Source organism: Furipterus horrens, unplaced genomic scaffold, assembly GCF_987537825.1.
Source record: "Furipterus horrens unplaced genomic scaffold, mFurHor1.1.pri manual_scaffold_2, whole genome shotgun sequence".
Classification (NCBI taxonomy): domain Eukaryota; kingdom Metazoa; phylum Chordata; class Mammalia; order Chiroptera; family Furipteridae; genus Furipterus; species Furipterus horrens.
In genome coordinates this window covers 7,604,944-7,627,462 of record NW_028327172.1, presented here as the reverse complement: position 1 = coordinate 7,627,462, position 22,519 = coordinate 7,604,944, and the positions used below count along the sequence as shown (strand labels likewise).

General features: G+C 57.6%; 1 protein-coding gene across 6 annotated transcripts; it reads right to left on the bottom strand.

Annotated features, from left to right (window-relative positions):
* Positions 1–277: 277 nt before the first annotated feature.
* On the bottom strand, positions 278–16,161 carry FADS3 (fatty acid desaturase 3). Of its 6 annotated transcripts, none has more exons than XM_090260496.1 (12): positions 15,728–16,161; positions 5,962–6,072; positions 5,274–5,471; positions 4,731–4,832; positions 4,477–4,599; positions 4,116–4,176; positions 3,382–3,458; positions 2,870–2,967; positions 2,445–2,541; positions 2,221–2,300; positions 1,931–2,086; positions 278–642 (listed from the first exon to the last, which is right to left on the bottom strand). In XM_090260496.1, exons 1-12 carry the CDS (start codon positions 15,950–15,952, stop codon positions 591–593), a joined length of 1,380 nt encoding a protein of 459 aa, XP_090116622.1. In that variant the 5' UTR covers positions 15,953–16,161; the 3' UTR covers positions 278–590. The 6 variants fall into 6 exon arrangements, with proteins under 6 accessions (XP_090116622.1, XP_090116629.1, XP_090116636.1 ...); XM_090260503.1 differs by having other exon boundaries at positions 5,962–6,048; XM_090260510.1 differs by having other exon boundaries at positions 1,931–2,056; positions 15,728–16,159.
* Positions 16,162–22,519: the final 6,358 nt, after the last annotated feature.

The window sequence follows — 22,519 nt, the reverse complement described above, 5'->3', positions numbered from 1 at the left end:
ATTCCCCCGCCCCCAGTACCCTGATGGCCCAAGGGCCATCGTGGCAGGCTCCAGCTCCAAAATTTATGCAAGTTCAGCCCTGACCAGTGTGGCTCAGTTGGTGGGGTGTCGTCCTGCAAAGTGAAAGGTTGCAGGTTCGATTCCCAATCAGGGCACCTGCCTTGGTTGTGGGTTCCATCCCTCACTGGGGCATGAGCGAGAGGCAACTGAACAATGTTTCTCTCCCTCTCTCCCTCCCTTCCCCCTCTCTAAAAAATAAATAAAATCTTTTTTAAAATTCATGCAAGTTCAATACTTTATTCCATAATATATACGGGTTTGTTTTTTATATAAAAATAACAGTTTTCCCTAAATTTTCGCTCCAAGAAAACATGCCATGCTCACCATGTGGCTTTAAGTACCATCGCGCCAGCCCCCGTCGGGTTGGGCTGGGAACTATGGCCTTGGGGCTGCTGAGCAGACAGGCGAGAGGGCCGAGGGCAAGACGGCAGGACCAGGAGGACAGCAGGGCCCCCGGGGCCCAGGTGTGGGTCGGGGGTTTCAAGCCTGAGTGAGCCGGCTTGGTGGTTGCTGGGGCCTGGGTGCTGCCTTCACTGTTGGAGGTAGGCTTCCAGCCAGACATTGCCAGACTTCTTCAGGGACCTGGGAGGGGGTGGGGTGGATGTTGAGGGCTCCACTGTAAGAAACCAACCCCCTTCCCCCCGGATGATGAGTGAGTGGCGGTATCCCCATTCCCCCTGAGTCCCTGTCCCCTGAGGCAGGCAGCTCAGTGGGGCTGAAGGGGTGGCCTGGGAAATGAGGCTATCCTCTCAGGAACTGGAGTGGAATTTAGATCTGGGGTGGGGGCAGGGGGAGGGGTAGAGCCAAGGCCAAGTCCAGGCAGGAGCCAGGGTGGGCCTGTCCCTCCTTCTGCTGGGCCCTGCAACCTAGAGATTAGTCAGGACTGGCCGCTGTCCACCAGTAAGTAGCCCGAAGTAGACAGCCAGAGGAGCCAGAAATACCAACGACTTGCTGGGAAACCCTGGGCCAGGTGTTGTAATGGGGCCAGGCTGAGTGGCAGGGACTCAGTGACAGGGCTGGGAAGGGTCACGAAGGAGAAGCAGGAGCTCAAACACCAGGATGGAAGGAAGGGTGTCTTAAGTCAAGGGAACATTGTGTCAAGGCACAGGGTTGGAAGAGCTCTGGCTGGGGAATCTGACCGGTTCCCCACCACCAAGGCTACCACCCGGCCCAGCCCATCGTCCTGAGCCAGGGCAGCTGCAGGACCCTCCACTCGGCTCTCTCTGCGGAGAGCGTCTAGCTGTGGTCAGCGCATCTTTCCAGGATCCAGTTCCTGCGTGTCCCTCCTCTGCTCAGCGGCTCCACCACACACCAGCTCCTGCCTCCGGGCTTCTGCCCTGCCGTTCCCGGGCCCAGAACATTCTTCCCCCAGACATCACCATGGCCATCCCTTCCCGCTCCTCCCTGGCTCTGCTCACTTCTCGCCTCAATACCAGCCACCTGCCACCCTATTAAAAATGGCAGCCCCTGCCTGGCAGTCCCCAGCCACTCTCCTGCTTCCACCCTTAGGTCTCATGGCTCGGGTTCCTGCCAAAGCACTTCCCCCTCTCTCACATTTTTCCGTAATTTACTTCTTTTAACTGCTTGTTTTCTGTTTCCCGTGCTAGGACGTCAGTGCCGAGAAGGCAGGGATCTTGGGCTGTTTCACTCCCTGGTGTATTTGTAGCGCCTACAACAAGGTCTGGGCCCAGGGCAGGAGGCGTGTGGGTGACGGCTGGGAAGGGAGGGAGGCCCCAGGCTGAGGACAGACAGGCTGATGGGAAAGGCCTCACGTGTCAGCTCCGAGAGAGGGACCAGTGTGGGCTCCGAGAGGGGGCTGGTGGGAACCAGCGTGGACAGGGGCCCCGGGGGAGCCCCCATGAGCCCTTACCCAACGATGTCCACTAGGGCAGTGAGGAAGGGCTTCACTTCGTAGATGAGCCCATGCTTGGCACACAGCGCCTTGACCAGCGGTGCGACCCTGTGGTAGTTGTGCCGGGGCATCGTGGGGAAGAGGCTGGGGTGGGGGGAGAGCACGTGCTGACACCTGAGGTGGGTGGGGGGGGTGCCAGATGGACCACCACCCATCACCAGCCAAGCCCCCCGGGAGTCCAGGGCTCACGACCTGAACCCCCCGGGGGAAGGCCTGCGCCCCTGCTGGGCCCTAGGCCCTGCACTCACTGGTGCTCGATCTGGAAGTTGAGGTGCCCACTAAGCCAGTCAATGAAGAGTGATGACTCCACGTTGCAGGTGGCGGCCAGCTGCCAGGGGCAGGCGAGGGCACAGGTGAGGAAGGCTGGCATGAAGGCCTGAGCCCACGGCATTCCCATCAGGGCCCCTTCCCGCTCACCTGGGGCCCCACCCCAGCCCAGGAGGTACCCCTCTGGGCCATTCCTGCTGCCCACCTGAGAGCTGGCCCAGTCTCGGTGCTTCTCATGACCGATCTCCTTGGGGATGTGGTTCATCTGCGTGATCCACACAAACCAGTGGCTCTCCAGGACCCTGTGGGAAGGCTCAGGCACTGCCATGTCCAGCTCACCACTTAGACCAGACCTCGGCCTCAGCTCCCACATTTGCACGATGGGATTGCGCTAAACCCTCCCCCACTGGTATCTAAAGCAGCTGAGAGGGGCAGGCTCCATTCCAGGCTGAGCCCAGAGCAGCCCTGGGGCTGCTTCCCCGAGATCCACGGTCCCCCCGGCAGGTGACCACTCTCAAGTCATTTGATTCTTCTACAACCCAGGGAGGGCCTGAGGGTGGAGGACTATGGTCAGGGTCCCCTGCTGCTGGGGCAGGACCTCACCATCCCTACCATTCCGAACTGCCATACCTGACGGCCACAAAGAGGAGCAGCACCCCAGAGATGCTGTAGAAGGGGAGGTAGGACAAGAAGAAGCGGGAGTAGAAGCTGGCGGCCCAGAGCAAGTCCTGCAGAGCGGAGGACAGAGGTCTCGAAGCAGCCAGGAGGGGCAGCCAAGGTCTTCCACGCCTTCTGCTTGATGTGCCTCGGAGCCCTGGACAGGCCGCTGCCCCTCTCTGGGCCTTGGTTTTCTCAGCCAAGTAAAGGGGCGCGGTCTTTGCCCTACCAGCTGAGCGTGGACATGAAGATGCCGTGGCCAGGCTGAGAGGCAGACCCCTGGCTGGGAGTCAGCCTGGCAGGGCTGGCCCAGCGGATCCCCACCCCCAGGGAGGACGCACATTCACTCTCCCCCCACACACGTGTACCTCACTGCTGCATGCACACACACCTGGGTGCATTCGTGGATAGGGGCTGCTCCCTGATGCCCCCGCCTCCTGCCACCACAGATGTATGCCTAGGGGACCGGAGCAGGGCCCACTCACCCTCCATTGCATGCACACCAACATGTAGGCCAGATTCTCCACCTCAAAGTTCACCAGGGTGAGCAGCGGCGGGCCGACTGCAAGGAGGGCAAGAAAGAGCTCAGGCACGGGGCGGGGAGCTGAGTAGGCTGGGCAGACGGGACGGGGGCGGGGCTCCGTTACTCCGGGAACACCAGTGGGACTTGATGCTGAGCCCAGCCAGCTGGGATGACCCTGCATCACCCTCCAGGCCTGATCCACATTCTTCCCTTGGCATCTGAGCTTCCCCAGGCTGACCTTTGCCTCACTGCCTCCCGTGTCCCTTCTGCAGGTCGGGGCCAGCCTTGCATGTCCCCATCCTGTCCCCTTTGGCCACACCCCTTGAGTCCTTGCCCTGTCCACCCCAACAATTATGCAAGTGCTCTAGAGCTCTGGACCGCTCTGATGTGAGGGCAGGAAGGAATTCTGAAAGCTCTGGGCAGGGCTGTGACTACCTCTGGCCGCAAGGCACTCCAGGCAGAGAGACAGGCTGGGGCAAAGACCTGGCAATGGGACAGTCAGCACAGGCCGCAGACGGGGGTGGCAGAGCAGGGTCTAGGAGTGGCTTGGAAGTGCCAGCGCTGAGGGATGGTTAAGAAGTGCCCCTTCTCCAAGAGGCTTCTGGAAGCTGCCCAGTGTCAGCACGCAGTGCAGGCTCAGGCATGGTCCGCCCCCCAGCCATGTGCCCACCATTGGGGGGACAAAAGGACACTCACTCAGGAAGAAGTACAGGTGCTGGTGGTTGTAGGGTAAGTATCTTCGTTTCTTCCTGCCATACTGTGGAGACAGGTGGTGTGGGGGGGGGGGGCAGCTCCCCAGGCCACCCTCCTCCCAGGCAGGGGCAGGGCGGCTGGCTGGACCACGGGGCAAAGTCTAGATTCTAGCACCTGGGCCCATCGTCACCAGCAGGCTGGGAGGTGGGGAGGGGGCACCTCTGGGGTAGGGGCTCAGCCTGGAACTAGAGTGGGGGGCTTGGTTGGGGGCTATAGGGCTAGGCCACAATTGGGGCCCCAGGAGCTACCAGTCCCCCCTCAGCTGCCAGCCCAATCCGTGTGTGCCCACATCCTCCCCACAAACCTCAACAGATGACTCTCCCAAGAGGAAGACAGGCGCCAAGGTCACATCTGGGTCTTTGTAGAAGATGTTGGGCTTGGCGTGGTGCTGGAAATGGCGGAAGTTCCACCAGTGGGCAGAGAAGCCCTGCAGGGGAGGAGGGGGCTCTCAGGGGTGGGGCTCGGCCGAGGCCACCGCTCCATGCCTGCACACGTGGGCAGTCCCGGCGTGGCGCCCCAACTCAGCCCCCTGATGACCGCTACGAACCCCACCCTCACCTTCAGCTGTCCCATCACAAACTGCTGGGCCAGGTGGTTCCACCGGGACTTCCTGAAAACAGAGGTGTGGCCCAGGTCGTGCTGCAGAAACCAGCTCTGAGCCTGGGGAGAGAGGCAGGCTCAGAGCCCTGGCACCTGGCTCTGGCCGTGTGGGGAGGTGCTGGCTGCCTGGAGGCCCAGGGAGCCCCGCCCCACCCCCAGCTCACCGGGCACACCCATAGCTAGTGTTCCGTTTTAGGACCCTGTACCCCAGCTTCCTCTTTTACAGAACACTGAGTTTCGGGAGGTTTAGGGGCCTGCACATCATGGGGCTGTGGAACAGCGGACCTCTGGTTCCGCCCCTGTAGTCGTTCAGGGTTAAGTAAGGTGCTTCCTCAGATTATTTAAAATACAGCTTGACCCTCAGATACATGCCTCATGGGGTCTTTGGCTGATTGTTCATTCATCCATCCATCCATCCATTCATTCATTCAGCAAATAAGTCCAGAATGTTCACAGGTGTCTGTTGCACAGTTTAGGGGCTGCAGACAGTGCTGGGGTCACCTGGGAAATGGCCAGGATGAGGGCGGCGAGGGTGCTGGGCACCCAGCCGGGGCCAAGGAGGTAGATGATGAGCCAGGCGAGCACCTCCATGGCCAGGATGTGGCCCAGCAGGAGAGCGAAGAAGGTGGGCTTGGCCTCGAACAGCTTCATGTCCTTGGCTGCCTGGCGCAGGGCTCGGAAGTCCTCGGCCAGCTGGGCCTGCCATGGGGAGTGGCCAGTCGGGCGAGGAAGCGATGTCCCAGGTGCCCCAGAAACCCCCTGCAGCCATTCCTCCCATGCCAGGCCCAAGAGTGTGGCCAGAGGGGTCAGAGGGACAAGAGCCCCTGGCTTGGGGAGTGACCTGGATTGCTGCCTGGTGGCAAAGGCTCCCCTGCAAAAGGTGGGGAGTATGAGAAGCAGCAAGAGCCAGAGCGCGCAAAATCCTTAAAGCACAGCTCCTCAAAATCCTTATCACAGATGGGGATGCTGGGCCCACCACCCCTGGAGGGCAGGGCCCACCTGGGGACAAGCACTGGCCCAGCCCGAACTGCAGCCACGGGCCCCTGGCAGGCATCCCCACAGCTCTCCCTACAGCTGCCCGCCAAGGAAGGGACGGCAAAGCAGCCTTGGCTCCGGGGCCCGTTGGGGTAACGCAGATGGAGCTGCTACCAGCCACGCACACCCCCGTACCCTCCAGGGCCCTGCTCACATTCCGAGGTCCATCCTGGCTGGGCTCCTCTGGGGCCAGCTCTCCGATCAGCAGGGGCTGCAGGAACTTGCGTACAAAATTGAGGTCCTGGTGGAAGGCATGGAAGGCGTCCTGAGGGAGAGCAGACAGTCAGGTGGGCAGACAGACAGACAGCGGCGCAGCACCCAGAGGCGGTGGGCCAGGTGGAAGGACTGTTGATGGAAGGGCAGAGCAGACAAGACAGATGGACGGAGGGTCAGCTGGTTGGTCAGCAGTTATGGAAACAGTACCCCATGAGTCAGCCTTGCCCACGGGCCTGCCCTGGTCTCCCCCCCAGACCCTGGGTGCCAGCCAGGCCCCAGCTGCTCCGTCCAGCCCAGGGGGCCCTTCTCCAAACCTGGCTGGCTGTATAAAAATCTGGACTTGCAGAAAGGTCTCCCTGCAAGACCCTTGATTCCTTTTGTGACTGGGTTCAACTTTTCCCGAAAAAAGGTAACCGGGAAGCTTTCTGGAAATCACATGGTTTTCTGCTGCATATAAAATAAGGTCTGGGTCAAACGTCACCTTTTCCCAGCCACAAATACAAGCCTGGGGTAGCGTGAGTGTGGGCGGGAAACTTGTACTTGAGGCCACTAGGCCACCGGGAGAAAAAAAATCAGGTGAGAGCCACACAGACTGAGATCTCGGGGTTTGTAAGGAAGAGACTTGAACAGTTCATTTTAAAGGCAGGAGCAGAAAATGTAAGTTTTTAAAAAGTAAATTAAACGAATAACCTAACATTCTCTGTAATAGCAGGGGAGGGGGTGGGATGCGATGCAGAGCAAGGGGTTAGAGGAAGAGAGAAACCAGAAGAGAAATAAAGGGATGGAAAAAAGACACTAGTCAGGAAGTGGCCTGGGCATCTCTGAAGCGTTAGTAACCTTGAACTTCACACTTTGAACTTCACACCCAGGGCTCCCTTAGTCTTCCTGATCTCATCTCAGTGTGATTGACTGATTACTGTTCACAGTTCTTCAGCTGATTTTTATCCTTGGGCTTCCAGAGGCTCTGAAGAAGCTGGCCACAGAGGCCCAGCAGCCTGAGCTGAAGAGGCAGTGGCTAGAATGGCGATGTCCCCATGGGCCCAGGGCAGGTGATGGCTGGCTGCGAAAGGAAATACCTCTGAAGAAGGTACACTGAGAACAGAGGCCTCCTATTGTCTTCTCACTAGTGAGCCTACCAGCTTCTGGGGAGTGTTAACACAGAAGCGACAGCCTGGCCTCTGTGCTTACTGCCAGACCTCCCACCGGGTCCGGGGAAGGATGAAACCTGGGCCCCACTTAGAGGCCACACCTGCAGGATGCCTGCTCCCTTACTGGCCCAGGGCAGCGTGGGACGAGGGTGGGGGCTGGGGTTGGGAGGGTGAGGTTTCTGGAATAACCTAGGCCCTGGGGAAGGCTGAGTGGGGCCCCTCCCTGGAGTTCCTAACAAAAGAGGGTGCTGTGTAAGCTATTCAGTGCCAATCTTCTCCTGGAAGGACCCTAATGGAGGGCAACACACCTGGGAGGGAGTGGCTGGAGGGGAGGCTGCCCCCCCAGGGAGCTGTCAGGGCCGCGGCCGGCCCTCCCAGGGAGCGAGGAGGGAAGACTGCTCTTGGGGCTCAGTGGACCCCATGCTCATTGTGACCCTGAGCTAGTCCGTTGTGCCTGGGACCAGGCACATCCAGGGACAAATCTAGGGGACAAGACTCCAGGGCCATTCGGGCTCTGGACTGCTAAGGCTTTTTTATTCCTTAATTTGGGGGGGGGGGGTGAAGGGGTGGAACCGGGCCCAGAATGGGTTCTTGACTTCAAGCAGGAAAGATTTCACAATACAAGTCCAGGTGACTTTGAGAGTATGTTTATTAAAGCTGGGGACAGTGGAACAAAGGAAGGACGCGGGGTAGAAGCAGCAAAAGGCCTTGCTCTGCTTTGGCTCCCTAGGAACGTTGTGGGAAAGAAGTGAGCCACACCGGGCTGCATGGACTCCCTGAGAAGTAAACGCTGCAGTGACAGACGTGAGCCAAGGCAGGGCTGCCATCAGCTCACCAGGAAGTCAGAGGAAAGGGGGGCCTTGGAGACAGGCTCAGGGGGTCAGCCCGGGATGAGCTGCCCCTGCCGGCTGCTGCCCCACTTGCAAGTTTCCTAAACCCTCTGAGTTTGGGGGGAAAAGAGCGCCGAGCGATGCTACGGGAGAAAAGCGTGCGCATGCTCTGGAGAGCGCACCTGCTCCTTAATGTTTTAATTGTAGTAAAACATGCATGATATTTACCATATTAACCATTTTTTAAGTGTGCAGTTCAGCGGCATTATGTGTATTCACATTGTTGGGCAACCATCACCACCACCCAGCTCCAGAACTCTCACTTTCCCAAAGTGAACCCCGTCCCCGTGAAACACTAACTCCCCACCCCCTCCCCCAGCCCCTGGCACCCACAGTTCTGCTTTCTCGATAAGAGTGACTACTCCGGGGACCTCACAGAAGAGAAGTCATACAATATTTGTCCCTTCGTGACCGACTTGTCACTTAGGGTCATCTTTGCTGTAGCCTGTGTCCATTTCCTTCCTTTTTAAGACCCAGTGAGTATTGATTCTGATTCCCTCTCGTTTCCTCTGAAGCTCCCCTGGCAGCACGAGGAGCCCACGCACACACACGGGCACGCGCGCAAGGCAGTGTCTGATGCATGGGCCTCCACACGTGCGGACACACCCACCACCCCACCTCGGCACCAAGACTTGGAGACACACACACACACACACACACACACACACTTGGAAACATGCATGGTCAGAGCCCGTGAGAGCACTCAGACGCAGCATCGCGCACACGGCACGCACGCGGCCGCGTGCACATGGCACGCCCACCAACTTACAGGGTGGAACACACGTGCTGTGCCTACCACCCTAGGATTTCCTGCCTCCCATCCCTTTCGGTCTACCACCTTGTGTCTGTTCTGGGGCCACCCCAGCACCCAGCCGAGTCCTGGGTGCTCCGGGACCATGCCCTCCCCCTGAGGGGCTGCGGGAGCAGGTCAGCTGCCCCGACTCCTTTCCCTCGGCCCTCATTCCCCCAGGCCAGGCCTGGGGAGTCACTGAGTGAGAGGACAGAGCCAGACCCACCCAAGGCACCTCCAGCCAAGCCTGTCCCTTGGCGTGACAAGGTGAGATGTGACCGCTCAGGGCCCCGGGCCAGGGCCCCAGCGGGGGCGCGGGGCTCAGCAGGACCTTGGCCGGCCGGGCGGCTCCTGGGGCCGGGCGGGCACCACTGAGCCCAAGCTCCTGTGCTCTCAGAAACCAGCAAGGTGGGTCCCTGGCCTCAGACCAAATCCTGATGCACTGGCAAACAGCTTTTTCTGGAACGCTGGCTGGGGCCATGTGACCTAGTCCTCTCCAGACCTCCACTTAAGGACCCAGGGGCCTGGCAGAAGACTCAGAGGTTAAGCCCCTTATCCAGCTCCATCTGACGGAAGCTGGATCAGAACCCAGTCTGACTACACAGCCGTGCTTGTGGCTGCTTGGCTACAGCCCTGGGGTGGCCGGCCACTCCTGGGCCACAGGGGAGGCGGTGGGCCTCCGAGGTCGGGGCGGGGGTCCTCGCCATGAGTCTGGTCACCATCCCAAGCAGCCAAGAACCTGGCTGCTCTGACACTGGACTCTGGGGGATAGGAGGGTGGTGCTGGCATTTCTTGGCCTCACGAGGCCCCACTGCCACCCACCCCTAGTGAACTTAAAAGTGTCCTTCTGGGGGCATGTGTGCAAACCCTGGGACGCTCCCCACCTAACGAGCTGAAGGGGGCACTCAAGGCCTCTTACCGGGTCTTGAAACAAAATTGGGAATAACTACTGGGATAAAAATTGTGGCCTTAAACGTAAGCTGCTGGTGGCAGCGACAAGCCGTGCTCCCAGCGGTATCCTCGGAGCAGGGGCTGCAGAGTGGGCGTGAGGAAACAGACAAGAGCCGGCCCTCCACAGCCCGCAGGGCAGGGGCGTGAACCACGTGACTGGGGAGGGGGCGGGGGGCTCAGCGTGGTGGGAGCACCTGCCGACCTGGGACTCAAACTCAGGTCCCAATAAAATCGAATAATAATAATAAAAGAAGACACCCAGGCCCATGTTCAGCGATGTCGGCGCCCTCCCGGGATACAGCTACCGCCCGGCCCCGCCTTGGCCCCTGGAAACCTGCCCCCCAGCCCTGAGCTCCATGGAGCAGCTGGTTAAGGGGCGGGAGTGGGGGCGCAGCCAGCCTGCCAGGGATGGAATCTGAGCTGCCACTTATGAGCTGGGCCTTGGAGCCACGAAGATCACCCCCCTTCATTCTGTGTTTTCTCCTCAGTACATCGGGAACCACAAATGTCCCTCTCGTGGGGCGGACCCAGTCAGCGCAGGTGGAGCACGCGGAAGGGGCCCGGGGTCCAGGGAACGCGCCGCAGCTGAGCTGCGACTTGAGACGGCCCCCCCCACCCCCTCCCACCCACTGGCCTGCAGTGCTGCCTCCTGAGTCCACTCAGATTTAGCACCCTAGAAGGGCGGGTCTGCAGGGGTGACAGGCTGTAGGACAGTGTATTCTGCAGGTCAAGTCCTGGCCAACCTGGGGCTGAGGAATGAGCCACAGTGGGGGTGGGGGAGCATTTCTGGCTACTCTCCAAAGATTCTGGAATGTTCCAGGCCAGAAAGAGGACGGAGCAAGGCCACTGGGGTGGTCTGGGTATGCTCCTTCAGCCTTTGCTGAGGAGGTGGCAGGGGGCTGTGGAGATGGGGGTGAGGGGACATGCCTCCAAGGACACCCCAGGAATTCTTCCCTCCCTCCCTCTCCCAGGTGGGAAGACAAAGCAGGACCCCATGCCCAGACCTCAGGACACCCCTTCCGTCCTCTCCCCAGCACTCCTCACAGGAGGCCAACAGGCAAGCACTATCAATATCCTCATTTTACAGATGGGGAAACCGAGGCACAACGAGGCCAAAAGGCGCACATCTCTGGACGTGGCGCATCCAACTCCCACCCACGCAGCAGAGCCCAGCTCGGGGACAGAGGCCCCTAGGAAGCTGCCCTGCCTGCCCAGCACTGCTGGTGTCCCTGGTGACAAGCCGGCACAACGTGCCACGGCCTCCTCCACCCAGCACACCCTTGGCCTTGCAAGTGTAACAGACCCAGCAGTGGCCCCAAAGCGGCCAGGTCCTCTAGCTTTCTGTCCTGTCTCCACCACTTGGTTCTGGCAATTCTCAGCTGTTCCATGAGAAGCCCATGGCAGCTTGGGTCCCTCGGGAAGACACAGGAGGGCTGCCAGCACCCCCACCTCTGCACACTGCGCTCCTGCCCAGCGCCAGGCAACCCCGACTCCTCCCCCAGAGAGGGAGCAGGCCACTGAGCAACACTGGGAAGGGGCTTGGGCGTGGGACATTGTAGGAAATGCCTACAGAGCCCAGACAGATCACACATCATTAGGCAGCAAGGCTTTCATGGCAGCCGGTGTGGTGGAGAGAAGCAGACAGAGTGTGGGCTCTGGATCCAGGGCCTCCCCAAGTTCACGGCCAGCACCTTCTGGGCCCCACCCTCACTCCAGAGCCTCAGGATCTGCCCTGATTCTCCCCAACTTCCACCCAGACACAACCCCACCCTCGGAGCCCAATGAGGAAGGCCCTGCTGCTCAAGGGCCCCAAGAAGGTCCCTTTACATCACCCATATTCAGCCTGAGTCTCCTCATCTGCAAAATGGGCTAACTAGTACCTGCCTCATAAGGTTGTTGTCAGACAGCCACACTGAGCTACACCTACGTGACATTAACACATACGTATACAGTACCGCAAAATCCCGTGACATAGCGAAAAATCCACAATAAATAATTAAATATAGTTAAGTGAACCGCGATATAGAGAGGAACTGCTGTATATCCCAATGGCTGCTCTGGTGCACCTGCGCCCACAGCATCTGCCCTTGGGGACCCGTCATCTCATCCCTTAGCCCCCTGCCCTTCCCCTTCCCCACTAGGGATCATTTTGAATCTCTATCAGATTCCCCTGGCTTCCCTGCTGCGCCCTGCAAGGCCCCCTTAGGATAAAACCAAAGTGCTGCTTCCAAGGATGCGGAAGCCCAGAAGGAGCAGCCCTGTCTCCCCATGACCTCACCACCTGCCCCCGCCCCAGTGCTCGACTCCAGCCATGCAGAGACTTGCCGTTCCCTGAATGTGCAGAGCAGGGTACCACCTCGGAGCCTATGCTCCGGTGTGACCACCTGCCAAGGAACTCCCTCCTTGTAGAGGTTTGTTCACAGCTGCATCTCCAGAGGCGAGAACAGAGTCTGACACTTAGGATATGCTCACTGCATATCTACCGGTGGGTTTAATAATTCAATAACTAAAGAATGAATGAATGGAATAAACAGCTAAGTTACAGTGTAGCATGTGATGAGGAGCATGGGCTGTGGGTTCAAATCCCAGAACTAACTTAATTTCAATTCACTTTGCTTCTCAAAGTGAGGCCCCCGTTTCCTCATCTGTAAAGTGGGAATAATGACAATGGTACCTGCCTTATAAGGGTAGCTTGAGGATTAAAAGGAAGAGTATCTATAAATCTGGCTCTGGAGCCACAATGGGTGCTTGGCGCCTGGCCCTGGTATACTTCTGACCATGGAGTATTGTGACCACTTGGGATAGGACATAATCTTTCGCAGCGGTCAGGCCTCGCCCCTCCCTGGCTGGCTCAGGCTGCCTATGACTCTTAGACGAACCTGGCCCAGGGCCCAGAGCATTCTCTCCAGGGTACCCGCTTTGTATCCCAGGATGGCCACAGGCTGACTTAATGGCACAGGAACTCTGGGAATTTCCTGGCAGGAAGGCTTCTGTTGCCTGGACATGAAAACAGCTGATGGACCGCCAGGGCTGGTGGAGGTGGCTTCGGGAACACCACTCTGGCAAGACGGCTACCCCACCCCCACCTCTACTCCAGGGCCTGGGATAGGAGGCCCGGGGTCTGGGCTCAACTACACAGGGCACTGGTTTAGTCCAATCCCTGGATTGCCCAGTGGGTCCATTCTGGACAAAGACTGGGGTCCCTCCGCCAACCCTAGCTACCTCATAACCCCTTTGGCCTGAACAGACCAGTTATTTCTAGCAACTCCAGCCCAATGTCTGGGGCCTTGAGGCAACTAAGAGATGGCCTAATGCAACTCTTTCTTGTTACAGACACACGTAGAACCAAACATCACTCAGCAAAGTGGTGGCTGTCCCACGGCTGTCCCAATGCACTATACAGTTTGCAGGGCCCACCCATATTGTCAGCCAGCAACATATGCTGACCAGGAACAATGACATGGCAGCCTGGGGCCACACAGTTGAGAAGGCCAAGTCCTGCCCTCTGCAGGCTTGCTGTCTGGCCCAGCTTTCCCCATTTTACAGATAAGAAAACTGAGGCTCAGAGGAATGACATGCCTGGTTCAAGGTTACTCAGGGCCTCCAATGGCTGAGCCATGACCCAGCCTCAGGGGACAGACAGATTGTTTTTGGAAACAAGAAACAGGCTTCACTGGTGAGGAATCATTAAAAAAAACTGTCAGATGGCGTTCTCAGAGTCAAGAGCTAACGGCATAATGAGGCTCCCACACGGGAGGGTCCCCAGCACAGGTCTGGAGAGCAAGGAGAAAAATGCAGGTAATAAATGCTCTCCAGCCCCTGGCTAGGATGCCTCAGTGGATTGAGCACCAGACTGTGAACTCAAGGGTCACCGGTTTGATTCCTAGTTGGGGCACATGCCTGGGTTGCAGGCTGGCTCCCCGGATAGGGGCATGCGAGAGGCAACCAATCAATGTTTCTCTCTCACACCTATGTTTCTCTCCCTCTCTATCTCCCTCCCTTCCCCTCTCTCTAAAGGGAAATAAATAAAATATTTAAAGTAAGCAAGTAAATAAATACTCTCCGTTGCCTTCTTCTTGGCTGCCTACCTCCTGTCCTACAGATCAGAGGTCGGAAAAGGCCACAGCAGGCACCCACAGGATCCCCGAGGGGTGGCCGAGGGAGGGGCTGTGGCACCTCATGCCCCCGTGCCCTGACGGAAGTGCGCACACACAGCGCGCACAGACACGTCAGCGTTCGCCCACATACAGGCCTGTACATGGTCACACCCTCATTGGCCCATGGCTACCTTCAAATCTGGGGCCACCACCCTGACCCTCAGTACCCAAGCACAAGACTTTCTGTCGTTCCCTAGAGTTTTAGGAGGCTTCTGACCCTAACCCCTCAGATTCCTGGGATGGGAGTGGGGAAGAAAGACCTCTTTCCTCTAAAAGAGTGATTTTCAACCGGTGTGCTGGAGCACAGTGGTGTCCCGCAAGGATCTTTAAAACGTGCAGAACCTGGCTATTTAGTCGGGGGCACTGACCGCCTTGTCCTTAGATTGTCAAACAAGAACATAACAACAGGCAACACAGCAATAGCCGTCTGGTGTGAGTGAATCAAAATCATACCTATTTTTGTTCAGATCAGCAATACATATATATTTTTGGTGTGTCACAGAATTTTAGCAGTTTATATATGTGCCATGAGATGAAAAGGGTTGAAAATAGTTACTCTAAAGCAGTCCTGCAGCCCTGGCTGGTGTTGCTCAGTGGGTTGAGCGCCGGTCTGCAAACTGAAAGGTTGCAGGTTCGATTCCCAGTCAGGACACATGCCTGGCTTGCAGGCCAGATTTCTGGCTGGGGACATGCAAGAGGCAACTGATTGATGTTTCTCTTCCTTTCTTCCTCCCTTCCCCCTCTCTAAAAAATAAATAATTTTTTTAAAAATAAAAAGCCCTGCAAAGAGTACTTGACCTGTGAGAGAAAGCAGTGGGCAGAGGGCAGGTGGCCTCACAACAGTGACACCCTCTTGGGATAGGACGCAATCTCTTGCTGCCTAAAGTTCTGCCAGTTACGAGTTCATCCCCTGGAATTCCTTGAAGACCTTCCCGGTACTCATTGCGGCCCACCTAGTATTACTGATGGTCAAGGACAGAGCATCATGGCCCCAACTCCTTTCCCCCGCCCGGTGGGGGACATCGGGAAGGGGGTTGATGAGGAGTCCCAGTTGGCTGCTCGGCCTCTGGACTCCACCCAGACGGTCTCACTGGACCAGGCCCCACACCTTCTTGGCCAAAACATGTCTAGACATGGACTGGGAAGGGGAAGTCGGGGTCCCCAGGGGCCAGCCTGTTCCTGGGGTGATTGTGCTGCCCAAGGAGGCCCACCCAGCCTGGCTGGCAACGGCCTCCCACATGCAGCTGCCAGCCCAGGAGAGGTGAGTCACTGACCCTCACTGACATTTACAGCAGCTCTTGGGCAAGCCACATACCTCTGGACAGGCCGGCCTCTGCTGCCAGCCCCCAGCTTCTAATGGCACAGCCCCTGGGGTCTCAGCCCTACCACTGACGCCCAGAATGAGGGGCCTGGTCTGGGGGAGCCCGACACTGAGAGGAGGAACCTCAGAGCAGCACGGAGGACCCTCTTCCAGGGCAGGTTCTTTCCACCGTGACACACCCACCTCTGGGAGCCCCTTCCTCCAGCGCAGCCCGGCTCCAGCCCAGCTCTGGCCCATGGCCCGATGTGCGGTCCTCCAGGCAGGGACGTGGCCCCCTGACCTCTCATCAGGCCCCTGCCAGTCCATCCCAACTCAGGGTCACCGGCCGGGAGGTCAAAGGTCAGCTAGGGAGGGCGCTAAGGCCCCGCAGGCGAAGCGGGGCACAATGCCCACCATCAGGCCCCAGCGAGCGTCAGGCTCCACCCCGGCGGCGGCGGGTTTCCTTACCGTGGCGTCCTCAGCGCCGTGGTGGCCGATGAGGCGGCTGCCCCCCGGGTGCCGCTGTGCCCAGCGGCTGATGTCGTAGACGCGGCGCTCGATGACCAGCCACATGTCGCCCGGCAGGTTGTGCGGGCGGATCTGCTCCCAGCGAAAGGTGGGCAGCGGCGCCCGAAGCCGCGCGGGCCCCTCGCGCGGCCCCGGCCCCCCGCCGGGCTCCCCGACGCCGCCCATGGCTGCGTGCACAAGTCCTCGGGGCACCAGGACCTTCCCGAGGCCCCCGCGAGACACGGAGGGGAGCGAGGCGGTCTCCCCCGGGGTTCCCTCCGCCGCCACCCGCTCCTCCGCGGCCCCGCCTTGCTGCTGCAACCGCCGTACGAGCGTGCGCCGCTCGGCTCTCCCTTCCGCGCAGAACTTTCCTCCCTTATAACCGCGCCGGCGACTCGCCGGCCGCCCGACCCCGTCCCGGCCCCGCCGCCCACCCCGCGCTCCAATCCCGGCGCAGCGCCCGGGCCCCCATTGGCTGCGGGGCGCTCCGGCCGCCCCGGAGGACAGTGTCAAGGCGGGCCCGCCCCGCCCCCAAGCCGGCAGCCGCCGCGCCCGGCCCTTACCGGCGTTCCGGCGCTGCCCCGGGCTCTGTCCGCCCGTGGGCGCCGGGCTCGGCGGGGCGGGAACGGGGAGGGGCGGGGAGAACCCCCGCAGCCGGGGTCCGCTGCGCCCTGGGGGGCCCACGTCCGCGCCTGGTGGGCCCGGAGCAACAATGCGGATAGCGGGTTTCCTGTCACGCGTTCTTGAACATTAAACGTTGAGCGCACTGATCTGGAGACGCGGGGCGACCGGGTGACTGTAAATAGCATTCAAGCCGTGGACCGCCGACGTCCGCGCAACAAGGCCGCCGGCGGGGCTGAGGGACTGGCCCCATCTGCGGCCGGTGGTCTTCCTGCTGTCGTGACTGTAGGGCTGGGGATGTTGAGGGGTTACCACTGGGGCGAAAAGAAGGGGGTGGGCACTGGAGTAGCTAGCGGGGCACTGCCATTCACTAGGGGCTTGACTGGGTGGCTTGCTTGTTACTGACCCTGCCCCTCTATTTTTTACTTAAATAAACTCTAGTTCTTTTGACAATGTAAAGTCTTCTACCAATGACTGCGTATTTCTTTGAGGTAAAGACTCCTGTTCCTAAAAGCTGAGTTCACACCTGATGCAGATGAAACCAGACTAAGGCTATGCTTCGGGGCAGTGGCGTCAAACTTGCTCGCACATCCGAATGACCAGAGGACTTGTTAAGGATGTGGACCGCAGGGCCCCCGGACGGGTTCCGCAGGTCGGAGAATTGCATTTCTAACAGGTTTCCAGGTGAAGCTGATGTGCTGGTTCCGAAATGTACATCGAGAACCCCAAGTACCGTTGACCCTAAACAGCAGGGTTTGAACTTCGTGAGTGGATTTTTTTCTTTCGGTAAACATACTGTCAGCCCTCTGTATTTCTGGGTTCCTCATCTGAGGGTTCAACCCACTGCAGATGGGAAACAGTATTTTCCATCCTGGGGTGGGAATTCCTGGATGCGGAGGGCCAACTGTATCCATCGTTCTACACCATGTTACATAAGGGACTTGAGCATCTGTGGATCTTGGTATCTGTGGGGATCCTGGAACCGATCCCCTGAGGACACTGCAGACAACTGAAGATTGGGGGGACTCAAAAGTTACGTGCGGATTTTTTTAGTGCGAGGGCATCGGCGCACCCTAGTCTCTGTGTTGTGCGAGGGTCAACTGTACTGTATTTCTCTGATATGCTAACATTTTATCTTGGTCTAACGATTTGTAGGACACCATTGTAGCTAATATTTGAAGGGTAGGGAGACCAGGGCCCAGAAGAAGGGCCTCTGGGTTCTCCTCGGTACCAGGAACACCTGCGTTGGTTGCCAGGACAACTGGTGATGCTGTGAGGTCATCACCAGTGGGGCTGCCTGAGCCCTTCCTGCTGTGGCGTCCTCAAAGCTGCTCCACAGCGTGGACGCACGCGTGTGGGTGCGTGTGTGTGAGGCAGGGCAGAGGAGTGTGACAGGCAGCCAAGGCCGGAGGCCGCTGCAGGCCTCCCTGCTCCCACCGTGCTGACACATGGGCATGAGCTTGGAGGAGGCAGCCTCTTAGAGCAAATAAACCTCCTGCACCAAAATATGGAGAGAGAAGTTGATGGTTGCCAAAGGGGGAGGGGTGGGTGAAAAAAAAATAAAAATAAACCCGAAAATGCCGGGGTGGAGGAGTCCATGCTGGCTGCCCTCTCCTTCCGGCAGATGTGGAGGAGGAGGAGCCAGCCCCCGTCCGCTGCAAATGCCTCTAAATGATGCAACTGCAGAGCGTTTGTGCATGAGTTCATTCACAGTATAACTTCGCCCTGGCAAAATATATACACTTATGCCCCCCCCAAATGGATTAAACAGAAGCCCTGAAACCATAAAGCTCCTGAAGGAAAACATGGGGGAGAAGCTCCTTGACATTGGTGTTGACAACAATTTTGTGGGTATGGCACCAAAGGCACAGGCAACAAAAGCAAACAGTAGCAAGTTTGACATCAAACTAAGTGAACAATCTGGTTTAAAACTGGGCCAAAGAACTGACTAGACATGTTTCCAAAGAAGACATACAAATGGCCAACAGGTACATGAAAATGTGCTCAACATCAGGGAAAGGCACATGAAAACCACAGTGAGGTGTCACCTTACTCTTGTCAGAATGGTTTTCATGGAAAAAGGCAAGAGTTACCTGGTGGTGAAGATGTGGTGAAAAGGAAACCCTAGTGCCCTGTTGGTGGGAATGTAAACTGGTGCAGCCGCTGTAGAAAACAGTATAGAGCTCCCTCAAAAATTAAAAATGAAACTACCGTATTGTCTGGCAATCCCACTTCTGGGTGTGTATCCAAAGGAAATGAAAACGTGACCTTGAAGAGATATTGCACACCCATGTTCATTGCAGCCTTATTCACAGAAGCCAAGATATGGAAGCAGCTCTAGCGTCCATCAACAGATGAATGGGTAAAGAGGATGTGAGATGGTGTGGAATATTATTCAGCCATGAAAAAGAAGGACGTCCTGCAATTGTGACAACATGGGTGAACGTGGAGGGCATTATGCTAAATGAAATAAGTCAGAGAAAGACCAATACTGTATGATCTCACTTAGATGTGGAATCTAAGAAAGCCAAACTCATAGAAACAGAGTAAAATTGTGGTTAACAGGCTGAGGAGTGTAGGAAATGGGAGATGTTGGCCACAGGGTAAAAACTTTCAGTTATGAGAAGAATAGTTATGAGGATCTAATGTACAATGTGATGATTATAGTTAATACTCTATTATATACTAGATAGCTGCTAAGAGAGTCAATCTTAACAGTTCTCGTCCAGCCCCCCCACAGGAGCATGGCCCTCTTGCTGTCTTCAGCAGCCCTCAGTGGTCGGATGCTGACCCCTGATGCCCTCCCTCCCTGGGCCCTGGCCTGCTCTCTGCTCATGTGTGAGGGAGTTGGGGGGAGTTGGATCCTCCTCCTACCCAGGTGCACCTGGAGAGATGAAGAAGACGAAGGCCTTCACAGGGTCCCTTGGAGGCTAAGCAAGGACAGGGCTCAGGGCCAGCCACCCCTCCAGGCCCTTCATCTCAGCAAGAAGAATGAAGTGGTCGAGCCCTCCTGCCACCCGGAGTGGTGTTCCTGTAACCCCAGAATTGTGTCTCCCCACCGCGCCCCGCATGATTTCTCTGCCACCTTCGATAGGTCGCTTTCTCTCTCTGGGCTGCATGCAGCCCAGTGGATCTTGCGACTCTCCTGGAGTCAGGGGCAACTTGGGACTTCATGGTCCCCACACCCCTGTCAGGGCAACCGAGCCCTTTCTGACCACTTGGAAAGGGAGAGGCACCACTTGACATTCCTGAGCTGCCACTGGGCCACTGCCAGAGTGTTGGGTTTAGGGAGGAGGGGGAACTAGCTAGCCAAAAGGCAAGGGGGGGTCTGGCTGGCTGAAGCATTTGGGGAGGGGGGGGGTCTCAAATACAGCCCTTGTCTCAGCCCCTGCTTGGCTTTTCCCTACCACGATCTGCCACACAGGCCTCTTGTTGGACACACTGGCGTCTCCACCCCTATGGGGCTGCCAGCCGCTGTCCTGGAGCCAGATGACGCTCGTGCAGGCCTGGGGCGGGGGGCAGCTCCGACGAGCCGCCCTGGTGTGGTGGTGGCCTGGGCGGGCAGATGTATGAGAAAGTGCTGGACCTCCCAAAAGGAGTGGTCACAAAGCCCAGACACTTGTCCCGCAGCAGACACACAAAAGGAACTCGAGTCAGAGCTTTAGGATTTGGCTTTGAGTTCAAGCTCACCACACTGCCAGCTTAATTATGAGTCCCTGGACAGAGCTCTTCTGTGAAGCGGGGAGGTCCGGGGAGGCAGGGCCCACAGAATCACTCAAGAGCTGTGGCCCTACCAGCCACAGAAGACTCTCCCTGAGGCTCCACTGTCATGGTGCAGTACAGCTCCTGAGAATGGACGCCCCTTTGTAAAAGAGGCTGCGTGCAGATAGCCAGCAAGCAAGTGAAAAGATGCTCAGCATCATTAACCATCACAGAAGCGCCAATCAAAATCACAATGAGATATTACCTCACAGCCATTAGCATGGCCATTATCAAAAAACATCAACATAACAAGTGTTGGCAAGGATGCGGAGAGACTGGACCCCAGCCCGCTGTTGGTGGGAGTGTAAGTTGGCAGAACCACTACGGTTGGTGCCTCAAAAAATTAAAGACAGAACTATCATAGGATCCAGCAACTTCACCTCTGAGTAAATACCCAAAGGAATTGAAAGCAGGGTCTCAAAGAGATCATTGCACTCCATGTTCATAGCAGTGTTATTCACAATAGCCACGGGGTGGAAACAACCCAAGTGTCCATCAATGGCTGGATAAAGACAACGTGGTCTATATACACAATGCGGCATCATTCAGCCTTAAAAAGGAAAGAAATCCTGGCCCACGTTGCAACACGAAGGAACCTTGCCGGTCACAAAAAGACAACTAACTACTGCATGAGTCCATTAAAGTATCTAAAGTAGGCAACCTCACAGAAACAGAAAGTAGAACGATGGTTGCCAGTGGCGAGCGGAGGGGAGCTGTTGAGCGGGTGTAGAGTTTCATACTGGCAAGATGAAGAAGTTTTGTTTCGTAACGATGTGAATCTACTTAACACAACTGACCTGCACACTTAAAAATTGGTTAGGATGGTAAACTTTAGGTTTTTTAACCACAATAAAATAAAGAAGAGGGAGGGGGGCTGCCCAAGCCACTTAGTCCGATCTTCCCAACTCACAGATGAGGAAACTGAGGCCCAGAGAGGAGCGACTTGTCCGGGTGCACAGCCCTGGCAGGATCAAGTCGGGACAAGGTTGGCAGATTGTGCCTGTGGCAGCGGTGTTACGTAAGGCCGCTGTGTGGCCGGGCTCAGGCTTGCTGACCATGGTTGGTGCTAGCTTTCAAGAGGTGGCCACGTGTGCCAGGGTTATGTAGAAAATTCTCTTAAGAGGAACAACTCTTATGTGACTGATGTCAGCTCACTGCCCCTCCCAGCTCCAAGAGTCAGACCCCTGAGCTCCTTCGGAGATCCCCCACCCCCACCCCACACCAGGATAGCAAGGGTAGGGGTGGCTGTCATGAGGTAAACATATGGGAAACAAGCCTGGACTCCAGCCTGACTCTGCCACTGCCTGAATCTCATTTCTCCATCTCTGCAAAACAGGGGAGAGCTTGATTTGGTACCAGGCACCCGGCAGGGGTTTAGTAAGAGTCTGGGGTGCTGGTTAATACTGTGAGCTCTGGAGCTGGGCCCATTCATTCCTCTCGTGGGGCCACCATCTTCTGCATGACCTCCCAGTGCCTTAGTCAATTCATCTACAAAATGGGGGGAATAGTACCTCTTCGGGTTGCTCTGAGGATCCAATGACCTCGTTCATTAAAGGGCTTGGAACCCGGCAGGGGACGTGGTGAGTGCTCAGAAATTAATTGGTGGGAGAGAATGGGGCCAGAGTGTGCGTGTGCCCATCCCCCTACCCCGCCCCACACCCCTGGGCATCTCAGATATTGTTTGCTGCTGCTGCTCCCACGTGGGCCGGACAACAGAAGAGTCATCTCTCAGAAGTGTCAGCTATCGCAGGCGCAGGCAGAGCGGGTGTGGATTGTGGGACCCTCCTCCAGGCCTCTGAAATGTTGCCCAGGATTTCCTTGGCCCTGGATGTTCCTGGGCCAGGGGCATGGGCACCGGGGGGCAGGGACGAGCAGTACCAGGGCCCAGACCTTCATCCCCCTTTGTCCCCCATCGCTACCACGGTCCCTGCCTCTGCTGTCTCAGGCATCACCAATCAATCCTGCCACGAGCGCCAGGCAGCCTCAACGCTTTGGCTCCAGGCTTCCATTAGCCCACGTGGCAGGGAGACTGGAGGCGGATCTGCCCAAGGCCCTGTGAGGCGGCGGCCAGAGCCAGCGGGGAGGAAGCCGGGCGCATCCCCCGGCAACCCCCAGCCCCATGGAACACCGGGGAGGACTCCAGTAGTCCTCCCTACAGCAATCCCTTCAGGATTTGGGTTTAATCTCAAGCACGAGGGCGGGTGGGCAAGCAAAGGATTTGGTTTCATTCCTTTAGATGCCCAAGCCTTGGCCTGAGCCCCAGGGCGCAGGAGTAAAGACGCGTGGCTGCCCGGCCTCTATCAACAAAGGCTTCTTTTATTAAATAGAGATGGCACTACATTCCATTCAAAGGAGGAAATCGGACGTGGT